At 48.0% G+C, this 12,371-nt stretch overlaps 1 protein-coding gene across 4 annotated transcripts in view; it reads right to left on the minus strand.

The window, feature by feature from the left end:
• Window positions 1-817: 817 nt before the first annotated feature.
• The window catches only part of NGEF (neuronal guanine nucleotide exchange factor), a 127,186-nt gene continuing 115,632 nt past the window's right edge, over window positions 818-12,371 (minus strand). For 2 of the 4 annotated variants that reach the window (XM_050965316.1, XM_050965318.1), the window contains exons 12-16: window positions 12,119-12,282; window positions 10,826-10,981; window positions 6,800-6,879; window positions 5,503-5,607; window positions 818-4,846 (exon numbers count right to left, since the gene is read on the minus strand). In XM_050965316.1, coding sequence (XP_050821273.1) covers window positions 4,674-4,846; window positions 5,503-5,607; window positions 6,800-6,879; window positions 10,826-10,981; window positions 12,119-12,282 — 678 coding nt within the window. In that variant the 3' untranslated portion in view covers window positions 818-4,673. The remainder of the gene's footprint in view (window positions 4,847-5,502; window positions 5,608-6,799; window positions 6,880-10,825; window positions 10,982-12,118; window positions 12,283-12,371) is intronic. The other 2 variants (XM_050965319.1, XM_050965320.1) reach the window with 2 other exon arrangements.

Genomic DNA, 12,371 nt, shown 5'->3' on the forward strand with positions numbered 1-12,371 from the left:
CAGCAGCGTGAGACTAGGCAGGCAATTGCCTGAGACAATAGATGTCTCTGTTAGAAGCTGAATTCTGAGACTGTCCCACCAGCAACTGCTCTCACTGCCCATCACTTAAATAGGAACATTTATTTCCACTTACTTACATTGCTCAGGGCTCTGGAAAATTTTGCACCCTGTGTCACACAATTAGGTTGCTCTAACCTCCAGTGTAGGTGCGACTAGGTCCAACATAAGAATGGCCCTCAGAGGTCCATTAATGATCTTGATGGAAAAATCCCTTTTGTTGTAGGAAGCATCTGTGCTACAGCTGCGATGCCATAGCACTGTAGTATAGACATACCCTTAGTGAGATGTTTTTGAATGGGCAGCACCTGACCCCTGGGGTAATGATTGCTGGGGCAGACTGTAGTGCTGTATGAATGTCAGATAAACAGCAGTTGCTGTTTACTGGGAAAGGTGTTGAGTTGCTAGAAGTAAGAACTGAAATCCTCACTCAATGAAAATGGCAGGGGATGGTCAATGCGAGCAGCCTCTTGCATGCACCAACACTGACCCGCAGACGCTCTTGTTATCCCTGATCTACAGGTCTCTGTCGCATGTGAATAGTGTGACTTGTTATGTGGCCATCTGTCAGCGGAGCTAAGCAGTCTAACTTCTTAAACATAGGCCATCAAACAACTGTCAACTGGTATTAACTGTCCCTGGATCCAGCTGTGAACCAGCACTTGAGTTGAAAGGCTCAGTATTGCTTTAGGTCTTTACTGCTTCTACTCACGAACATGTTCATGAGGCTGGGACGGAGCTAGGAAGGGGAATCGAATTGACTCCATTCTGGCTATGCGCTGAGTCACATGAGCATGATGGGGGATGAAAATGGTGGTGATGGTCACAGTCTGGATGAGAAAATGAAAACGCAAACAGGGCCAGGCTTTGGAAGTTGCTGGCACAGTCAGCTATATTTTCACCACAAGAAAAACAACAACAACAAGAGGTCTTTTCAGTCCACTCAGGCAGCCTGATAATGACCTGGGATCTCAAACCTGCACTCACGTTTCACAGACTGAGCCCATCGATAGCATTAGATCACCTGAAACTGACACATCTTGGACTGTGTGTCTGGAATGGAGGAGGTTAAAAATGTACATAGAACAAACCCGATTCAGTGACTGAATAGAATGTACCAAGTGTGACAATCAGGAGTCCCAAAAACCACTATAAAGTGACTTAGGTGTTGGCGTAAGTCCAAGGGTTCTGAGATAAAGGGCAAAGGCCAGTGAAAGACTGGAAACCCCTCTCCTCCAAAGTTGGCCATTGAATGATCTCAGCCAGGTAAAATTCATTGCCCCCTAGCCTAGGACAAGTAATTTTTTAATTGGTGACTACAGTATCTTCATTTTCATTGTAAAAATCTTTTTTTTGTCCTAGGCAAGTGCCAGGGCTAGGAAATGATCATGACAATTTGGGCAAGGCTGAATGATCTGTAATATGCTTGTATATATTTGTCTGAAATAGTTTTCATAGCAAGAGCTTCCATGTTTTGGCTTTAAACTAAATTACCTGTAAACAGCTGCTGCTATGAGTCTTGGACCCTGAGCTTAGTCTGGTTGTACTTAGAAAAGTGACTGCACAATTTATTTGTGGTCTTTGTATTTATACCATCTCTGGATAAAATATGCTCAATTTACAAGTCAAATGGCAATTATTTTTCTAACTGCCAGCCCCACAAACCCAAGCTGGAATCTGTCAGTCAAGCTGAGGTCCTTCTGGCTCACATATCACCAGTAGTAACCATACTGAGAGGTGAGCTCTGCCCTCACTGGACTACAAGATCTGTGGCATAGCCAAGGCTGGCCCAGATCAGATGGCTTAAGTTGCAGGGCTAAAAATTGCTGTGTAGACAATTAGGCTCCGGCTGGGTTCTAGGACCAGCCCCCCTCGAGGGGTCCCAGAACTGAGGCTCCAGCCAGAGCCAAAACTTGTACACACCAATATTACAGCCCCACAACCCAAACCTGAAATAGCTGATCTGGACCAGCCACGGGGGGTTGAATTGCTGTGTCGACATGCCTATAGGCACTTGTCTAACTTGAGTAACTATGAATGTTCTCAGGTGTAAGAGAGCAGGATCTGAATTTGTCATCTGTTTCTGATGTGCTCCTCACTGCGGTATCTAGGAGTTGAATACAGCATTAAGATTTCCATGCACTTGCACCTTAACAATTCTGTTCATATGCAAGCTACAACTGAATCACACCCACTCTCCCATAGCTGTTAGCGCTGCAATACTAAAGACTGCATTGTATGAAGAGCCTGTCTAAAGCAGAGACAGTTACACTAAAGTACCTCAATGCAGTCACACTGGCATGAGCCTCTGATGCAGGCATGCAGCAGTGATGTAAAGTGGGGTTTATGCCGGTAATTGACTGCAACTGTAGTGTGATACCAGTGCAAATATGCCTAATGTAGATAGGGTCTAAAGCACATGGTGGTGACTCATCTATCAGCTGAGTAAGAAGGTGCTAGTTTTGCATGTCTCTTTTTGACCACAGCCACACTGATATGATACTGCCCAATCTGAGTGTGGAGAGTGGGGTGTTAAGCAAGGCTAGTAGGGGAACGCGCAGAGATCAGAAGCAGCACTGAGTGTCAAGAAATGCCTGGAAGACTCTGCTTTCCTGCATCACAGAAAGATGCTAAATAATTTAAATTCCCTGATTTATGTTCATGCAAATAAATGCTTTGGGGTCAGCTGTCCTTTTTGTAGCTAACAAAGGGCTGCTCAGAGAAGGGACTGCTCTGGAACCACTTACAGCAGAGCAGGCCCAATAGCCATTTGTTGTTAGAATGCTTATTCAGGGTCAGTTTCCAACCGCTATCTGTTCTCAGTTCCCTGCTGAAGCACTTGATCCCTTGCCCTGTGTTTCATGCAGTGCTGAGTTGCATTATATAAGGAAATGATTCCCTTGTCCTTCTGGCTACTAAGGACTTTCCTATATACATGGAGGCATCAATACTGTCCATACAGCTCATGCACACAGCTGGTTAGCTGAGTTTAGAGAGGATGTGCAGACCCTCACATAGCTTTAGTACAATGTCCCCTAACTCCCTGGCCAACTTCAGCTTTTTTGCTTGAGTTCTCCTTGTTAGAGACGGGCTGACTGCTGCTAGGCTGCCTCTGCATGAGCCGGGTGGCTGAGGGCTGCCCCTCCCTTTGGAAACACACTCCACAGCCCACGGAGCTGTTTAGGAATGTGGTAGAGATTTGTGGAAATGGTCAGTTTACATTACATTCCAAATAGGAACTGACAATGGATTGAGCAAAGTCCTACAAATTTACAAACGTGCTGGGAAATGGCCTACATTTGAAACCTCCGGCTCTGCTAGAATATCATCCATGTGTAATGGTTTGTCAGCTGATGTGCAAACTCAGTGGCCTCATAATTTCTTTTACCCTATCTGCTCGCTCTCTGAATATGTGCTGTGCACTCTGGCAAAGAAACCCTATGTACCAGTGCTATGGTCTTGCCTGTGCTTTCATCTGTTAGTGCAGTTTGGGTGAAGTCCATCATGTGTTTCCTTCACAGTCTGCTTGTGGCAGCAGGTGGATGATACCCTCTGCTGCTGTTCTGTGCACAGACAACCTTGCATTTGGTACCCTCTGGGGGTTGAGCCATCGGCGGTAGGAATATAGTGAGTAAAGAGTTAGGGCTGCTGAAAAACAGGGTGTCGTGCTGTTGGTTTAATTTGTTAGTGCATTTGCCTAGAACTGGGCTCAAAGACCAGTATGGGGGGAAGAGTGGGCCCAACAGCCCAACAACAGGACTGGGAATCAGGCATGAGAAGTCCCGAATTCTATTCTCAGCTCTGGCACAGTCTCCCTTTGTGATTTCAGGGGAGACAACTTCTCTGCCTCAATTTCCCCATCTATAAAATGGGGACTTAAAGTAACCTAACTCACAGAGGTGCTGCCAAACTTAGAGGTTCTTATAAGTGTTTTGACTCAGAAAAGCACCATGTACTCCACAAAAAGAAAGCCTCTATTGCCATTATGTTAACTGCCAGATGCCTACTGGAAGAGGTAAATGGCTTCAGCTATAGTGTGTATACACAGAACTAAGTTGTGGGGCGGCACACACAAATTCCTACACTTGAATCTCTCAGCAAGGGGGTAGCTAGGAGACAGAGTTTTCTATGGTACGTAAGGTAGAACTGTTCCCCAGCTGAGTTTATCCACTTAAACTAGAAAAGCAACTGAAGCAACCCTTATACATGACCAGCTGGTATGTTACAGCTGTGGTCAACCTCCTGCGTGGCTCTGGTGTGGTCCTGTCCAGTAGCTCCTCACTGCACATGGGAGCACTTGGCACTCTTTGGAGTTGGCAGCACAACTGGCAATCCATTACATTGAATAGTTCCGTGAGCTTTAGAAAAGTGGCCTCTCCTCTTCCTTGGGTTGGTCTCCAGAGGAATACAAAAGGTGGAGGGAAGAACTCAGTAAACAGAGCAAAGTCTATTTGTGTAGGAGTGGGTGTGACCAGCATGTTAAGACCAGGCCCTGTGCCTTGGCTCATAGTACCAGCACCACCACCTCATTCTCTCAGTCTGCAGCATCTGCCCTCCATCTCTCTCCATAAGCCATTAGATATTCCTTGTGCTCCAGGGCTTGGGGAGACCAGGGGTCATTGGCGATTCCTGCTGCCCAGCTTCCTCCGCTGACTGTCATCCGACTTGTGGACCCGGAAACACTCTTTTAGGTTCTGCGATCGGATCTTGGGGTTCAGAATCTCCTCCCCCATAGAGCTGGGGAACCAGCCCCTTTCCTGGTCATGAAGACGCTCCCCAAAAATCCAACCTGAGGAGCAGGGAAAACATGTAACAGGACAAGTCAACAGGACTAGAATGCCCACGTGCAGGAATGAGTATGAGTGAGAGCGAGCCACCAGGGCTATGCTTTGGAGGGTTTGGGTTCAATTACTGCCCTTGAGACGTACTGGCGGCTTAGCAGATACAGGTAAGGATTAAGAAACCAGGAAAAGCCTGGGCTCTAATCCCTTCTGAGCCACTGACTCACAGGTCACCTGACCTTGCATTCTAGTTGCAAAACTGGCTAAAAAGCAGATGTGAGTGAAAAGCAGATGCTACCTCTTCGCTAACCATTCCTGGCTACATCAGTACAGAGACCCGAAGCAGGGACAGGATGGAGCTGCACTTCTCAGCCAGAAGAGGGAGTGCAAGGTACAGCCTTAGCTGATGTTTAGTCCCAATGACAGCTAAATTCTGCTGTTGCCTACAGGGTCACTGTCCCTAGGGGTTTGTCCTCTGATGCTGATGTCCCATGAGAGAGAGGGAGTAACAAACATTCAGGGAACCCCAGGCTGTCCAACAAGGGCACTCTTTTTTTATCTAGAGGAACCTCCCTCTGTGTTCAAAAGCAGCCTGTCCAGGGGACAGTTCTGTTGCCCTTGTGATGAGTGATTTTAGGGATGCCTGCAGCCACATTGCTCTTACCGTCATCTGTCTTGTCCAGGATGTTAAGAACATCTGCCAGCTCCAGGGACAGCTCATCTGGTTGCTGAGCCACATATGGATGGACACACTGCACCTGGGGGCAATCTGACAATGGGAAGGCAGAGAGAGGGACAAAGTAATCCAGCTGCCCCGGAGTCCTTTGACTACTGTACAGTATAAAATGGTGGAGGCTGGTCTGCGCAAGCAACTTTTGTATAACTACATCACTTGGGGGGTGGATTACCTACACCGACAGCAGAAGCCCTCCTGGTGCAGCTTTTTAAGTGTAGACAAACCCTTAGATACAGCAAGATGGGGGAAGAGGCTTCTAAGGCACCAGGTACATGAGAAATGGAGCATGTGAAGTTTAGAAACAGGTACTACTGTATCATACTATCCCTGGTTCTCTTATGCTCCCAGGGTGTTATCCCACACAATGAGGGATTGGTGACACACCTGCTGCCTGGATCTACAGGACTGTGCCTGTGCCAGATGGTCCTTTGATCTGGGAACGCTGCAGTAGGTTGCTAGAAGTGGGCTGGCTCCAGTGCTATAAAGGGCTCAATGAGAAGGTGCAGAGGCCTTGGCTGAGAGAGTTAACTTCACTGTGGGGAAGGCTAGGGGTAACCCTAGCAGGCTACCCCACAAGGCCCAATCAGGTGGCCAGCAGCTCTGTGAACAGTTCCATAGGAGTCATGATGAGGCTCTGGGCCTACCAGCAAAAGACACAGGCCATAGGTAGAGTGGACACCTTTATGGTGTGTGCTTTTTTTACAGCCTTGGAACGCACACACTTGTGGTAAAGGGCTTCTGTTGTGGCAGCCTGCTCTGCCCAGTCCAGTTTACAGTTGTGTTAATGCTTCTGGCTAAAGTGTAAGTGTAGATACACTCTGAGCAAATGGGAGGCAGTGGGTGGGAAGGCGGTAGTTTAAGATTTAACATTGTTTTTCATGTCTAGTGTGATCTGGTGAGAATGATTTGGTGGAGTGAAGGGGGGCAGGAGAAAGGAAAGGGATCACTGGAGCAGGGGGAGGGGTTGGAGGTGGAGAGCAGGGGCGAAACCTTAATGCCAGGCACAGAGAGGAAAGAGGCTGCTCTTGTCAATCTCACTCAGAGTGCTGGCAAGATCCTATCGGAGGGAGAAGGGGGAATCCTTGAGGGATGCAACCTCAGTTGCAGCATTTGCGATGCAACCAGCATTTCAGATGGCCCAGGCAGGGATCTCTGAAGAAGAGTACGACACACTGCAAGTGATATAACCATCTCTTCCTCCCTCCATCTCTGCTGCATCTCTTACCCAGGAGCCTGGATGTGAATGAAACAAACTTCGTTCTCCGATTTGGGGCCAGCGAGATCATCCAGCGCTTCATCTCACTTCTGTGACCAGAAACAAACAGAACACAACTGTGAGGGCGCAATCAGCTGGTTGCAGCACAGTGTTACTCTCCCAACCAGCTTTGATTGCCAGGCCCACATTCCTAGCTTTCCCTCTTTGCCAGCTCCAACTTTTTCCCTTTCTCTGCTAGAAACAGAGATCCCCTCTCTGGGCAGCTGGGACACAGTAAGAGTGTCTCATCAGTAGCTGGACAAGCCGCCATTTGAAGGTCAGCCTGGTCACTATTAATAAATTGGAGGAGCTCTGAATGATTCCCCTCTCTCTCCCTGCATTTTACTTGACTCTGTTTCTCCTAGGACATGGGTGGGCAAACTTTTTGGCCTGAGGGCATCAGGGTTGCGAAACTGTATGGAGGGCCGGGAAGGGAAGGCTGTATCTCCCCCGAACAGCCTGGCCTCCGTCCCAGCATCTGCCCCCTCCCACTTCCTGCCCCCTGACAGCCCTCAACCCATCCAACCCCCTCTGCTCCTTGTCCCCTGAGCGCCCCCTCCTGGGACCCAGTCCCCTATCCAAACCTCCCTGTCCCCCGACTGCCTCAACCCCTATCCACAGCCCCACCCCGACAGGCCCCTTGGGACTTCCACGCCTATCTAAACCCCATCCCGTTCCCTGGCCCCTGACTGCCCCCACCCCTATCCACACGTCTGCCCTGACAGCTCCCCTTCCTCCCCCCCCCCACGGGACTCCCATGCCTATCCAACTGCTCCCTGTCCTGACTGCCCCCAGGACTCCCTGCCCCTTATCCAATGCCCCTGCTCCCCCTACCATGCCACTCAGAGCGGCAGGACTTGCTTACTGGAAAGCCTGGGAGGTGGGCAGGCGCAAGCTGCGCAGCCTGGCAGGAGCGGCAGGCTAGAGTGCTCCCCGTGCGGTGGCATGGCTGCGGGGTAGGGACCGGAGGCTAGCCTCCCTGGCCAGGAGCTCCAGGGCTGGGCAGGACGGGCCCGCGGGCCGTAGTTTTCCCACCTCTGTCCTAGGATAATGTATAATCTATATGGGTCCCTACACAGATGACTTGCTGCAGTAGCAATAAATATGGGCAACTGCATGGACGGTAACCTAATTGGAAAGCTAGATCTAGTACAGTTCTCCTCCCAGGTTGCTGATCTGGGGTCACAGCAGGTGTAACATATTCAGCCCTCTGCTTTCCTTTCCAGCTATTTCTTCTCTCCCTATAGGGTGTCCTCCTGGAGCTCTAAGGATAGGCTTTCCATCATGCCTTGCTTGATCTGCTGTTGAGAGAGTGAAGGTGCACACCCTTTCCCCACAGGCTCAGATTGCGTGAGAAACCTTTGGCTTCCCATTCAGCCATTCCCAAAGTCACTGGGCAGGTTTGTTCCCTCTTCTCTTCCTCACTTCCAGCAGGTGAGCAGAAAGGATCACCTCTGGGATTTCTCTCCTTCCTGCCAGTTGTCAGAGCTCTGCCTTCCCTGCCTCCCTCCATTCTCACTCTGTACTGTGTGGTTCCTTCTCCAACTCTGCACCTCCCTTAAGTCTTTCTCTTTATCTCTTTCTCAGTTCTGTTACTCTGACTCCTCTGATCCTCTTAGAATAGTTTCCCTGCCCCTTTTCTGTGGCTGTTTCTCCTGCTGCCTGTGCATGCGCACACACCACCCCTCTCCGTGTGCAAGCAGCAACCTGAAATTAGTGTGCTATCCAATCTCTGCATGTCAGGTCTTAGCCATGTCTGTCGAGCATCACTCATCTGTGTGACACTCTGGCATTTTCCCTGAGTCATCATCTCCCACACACTGGTTAGAATGTTACACACAAGCTGAACTAGTGACTTTCTGGGATAATCTGTGCTGCAGGGGCAGGCACATCACGTCATGCTGCAGGGGCCTTGTGCGCGGGAGGCCTCCATCTACCACCTCTCTATCTACCGCGCAATCCAGCCATCTCACACTGGCTTTCATGGCTCTTCCAGCTGCCTGCATCAGCCATTCCCTCCCCTGACTAGTGCCCTCCTCACACTCCCCATCAGTGACTGCCCATCCCCTTCCTCCCTGCACAAACTGCTGGGACCTGCCTTTGTTCTGCATCTCTTCCACTGCTGAGTTCTTCCCTCACACCTGACTTACTTCCCAACCCCAACTCCAGCCATTGAGCCACAGCCAGCCAGCTGGAGGAGATGGTGGCAAATTCCACACAAACCTGTCGAGTTCTACTTAGCTCACCCAGGATACTTGCCACTGGAAGAGCTACATGGAATGTGGCAGTTCTGCTTGGAGACTAACTACCAGGTAGTTATATTTTGGATCTTCAAAGTTCTGTACTGAGCTCAAAATGGTATGGTTTTAACTTTGTCTTGCATAAAAGCTACAGATACTGGGAGAGGTGAGAAATGTAAATGTCCTGGTTCTATGGATTTGAAATCAGCACAATAGCTTACCAGTAATCTAAAACCTTGCATTTAATTACACTGAAGTTTCTCTGGGAAAAACCACTGACAAAAACAAAAAAGGAGAGGTGCTGATTGGAAAGTGTGATCACTTCTATCTGTAGGTCAGTGTTTGAATGTGTGACCTAATAAGCTCAGGTAATATTGTGAAGTGCATTGACGGGGAACTTAGAAGCTCAGAAGGGGCCACATGTTCAATTATGGTAACTGAAATAATACTGAGATTGGCCTTTTCCAAAGAGGTACAAGTGACTGAAAATAGGAGCTCAGTATACTAGTGCTTCTCTGCCAAAGCACACTGTAATCAGCACAATGCTAGCTGTGATAAGCAAGGGTTGCCTTTGCCCTAAGTGCTTATTTGTGGTGTGTAGCTTTCAGATGCCCAACATCCCTATTTTCAGGTACAGCAAATCTGTTAATCACCCTGGAGTAGCAGAGTTTGCAGGGGGGTGGGAGCAGTCACAACGCACGTTACTCTCTCGTCACACTGATCCTGTAATGTGTGTGTGGGCAGCTCGCTGCAGGACTGAGGCCATGGTTGAAAATCTCTTCCAATTACTGTTCAATGGCACAGTTTTTAAACTCCAGTCTCCTCTTCTGCTTCCCCAATTTAGGGTCCAAATGTCATGTAGACGTAAATACTGGCTAAGAGGACACATCTATAATTATCTAGGCCTGTAAAACTGTGGGTGCAATAAGAGACTGGATTGAGGCGAGTCTGGAAACCATACCCCAGGAATCTGAAACAATCAGCCCAGTGTTAGTGGTGTTGAATCATTTGCCCAGTCTGAGCTTGTTGGATCTTGAAGTAAAAACCACAGAATCAGACAGAAAATGGTATGCAGGGAGACTTCGGCACAGTGGAATTCAAGACTACTGAGCAGTGCGAGGGCTGGCATCAGAATTGGGGCCAGTCCTAGAAGAGAGTTTAACACTCAGGAACAGAACTGGGACTCCTGCCTTTATCTTTACAGTAACTGCTCCATACCTCAGGGACTGTGCACAGCTAGGGGGATAAGTTAGGGGCAAAATGCTAGATTTTTCAAGTGGTTTGAATCCTAGCGATCCACATCAAGCTGTGCTTGTATAAATGTACTGCATGTGTACTGCTAATCTAAATTACCATCTGGATATGTGTACTGAGAGATTTGCAAACCAGACATATAATTTCCTTTCAAATCTTAATTGAGTCTTGACCTACCTAGAAATCAGCGTGTTACACAAGGATGCCATAAATACACTTGTACAGGAAGGAAACTCATCTAGTTTTATAGCCGACTCCCCCCCCGAAAGCTCTGTCTTGTGTTGAGAAGTTATATCAGGAGGAGGAGGAAGGGTTGTGCACTAGGTGGACTCAGCTCAGCTTGGTATAGCAAGGTATCCTCACAGATAGGAATTCAATAAGACCAGCTGGTGAGGAGGTAGATGCCAGACTAGTGACCGTGGCAGATTGGACCCTACACTTCTGAGGGTTCAGGGGAATAGTAATGTAGGTTGCTGATGGGATGACAGTGTTTCATACTCACTGGGATGATGCCTTGAGCATGTAGCTGACCTCCCGATCATCCGTGTTCTCCAGAAGCCTCAGGATGAAGACATTGGCCAAACTCTGTCCCTGATCTTCTAACTCCTCTACCCGGAGAAGCCCTCGTGGTGCTGAGTCAAATACCTGGTACTTGTCGCTGAGAGAGGTAAGCAAAGGGGTCAGGAAAGCTCAGTCAGTCAGTATGGGAGCAGTCTGGCTTTAACAATACCAAATTCTGAGAAAGGCATGATACAGAGAGCAAATTCTTGGCTGCTGAGGGGAAGAGACACCACCTAGCTAGAGTGAGGATGGATGGTCTGAGGGCTAAAGCACAAGACTGAAAATCAAGAGACCTAGATTCTATTCCTGGCTCAGCCACAAACTTTTTGTATGACCGTAAGAAAGTCACCTAATCTGTGTTCCAGGTCCCAGCTGTAAAATGTAAATAATGTTTTCTCCTAGGAGAGCTAAGAGGAGAGGTTTATATCACTAATGTTTGTAAATTCTTCTGTGTTCTTGGTTGGAAAGTGCTATGCAAGTAAAGTAGTACTGGGCACCTGGCTGACACTGACAAAGTGCATATTAGAAATGCTTTACTGGATAGACAGACTCATTACCAGTAAGTCTTTTTAATGTCAAACTTTTTGTTCTCTGGCATCTAGTTTGTGTTGTAATATTTCTCTATCATAAACGCTATACTCCTAGCTGAGGCAGCTTTCTCTCCCTAGATGGTGTGCACTGTACTTGATACAATCCCTTGCCTCACACATTGGTTTACACACCTCGCTGCTGATCAGACACTCCCAGCCCATCAGACAGAACTTATTTTACTAGAGGTTTAACTTGCTTAAATTACAATATTCTTCAGACTGGTAATCAGCCAGGAATTACTTTATAGTAGCAAGCCAAACATTCTAGAGTCAGATCTTTGGCTGCTATAGCTCAGTTTAACACCACTGAAGTCAATGGAGCTATGCTGATTTACATAAGCGGAGATCTGGCCTGAAATTTTAAGTAACACAAAGGTCAAACTGTGTATGGGCATGCAGCCCATCAATATCCAGAGTTTGCAGAAGAGGCAGTGTAAATATTCAGACAAAGGAGAAATCTTCAGACAGTCTCTCTGGAAATGGTGCCTCTGATACAGGACTCTGTACTGCCATATTTCAGACATAATCTTGTCAATTATAGGACAAGAATCCATAGACAACTTAAGCAAGAGCTGGTTGGATGAACCAAGGGGGGAGGGGCACTTATAACACACATCCAGGTGTAGGCCATATCCCAAACTCACCCAGGAATCTGCCTGCAGAGTACCAGCAGGTCATTGAAAAGGAACAAGTAGATTTCTCTAAAGAGTTTCTTGGTGCGGAGCGTGCGTGATGTCTTTGGGCCATTCATTTGCTGCAATTCCCCTTGCTTTAACAGCCAACGGGAGTGAGAGATGATGGGCACAGACTACATGGAAGAGAGAGACAGCACAGATCAGAAGAGCAGGATCTGCGAACAACCTAACTCATTTTAAGATGCATCTTGATTAAGTTTAT

This window comes from Gopherus flavomarginatus, chromosome 8, assembly GCF_025201925.1.
Source record: "Gopherus flavomarginatus isolate rGopFla2 chromosome 8, rGopFla2.mat.asm, whole genome shotgun sequence".
In the NCBI taxonomy this organism is placed as follows: domain Eukaryota; kingdom Metazoa; phylum Chordata; order Testudines; family Testudinidae; genus Gopherus; species Gopherus flavomarginatus.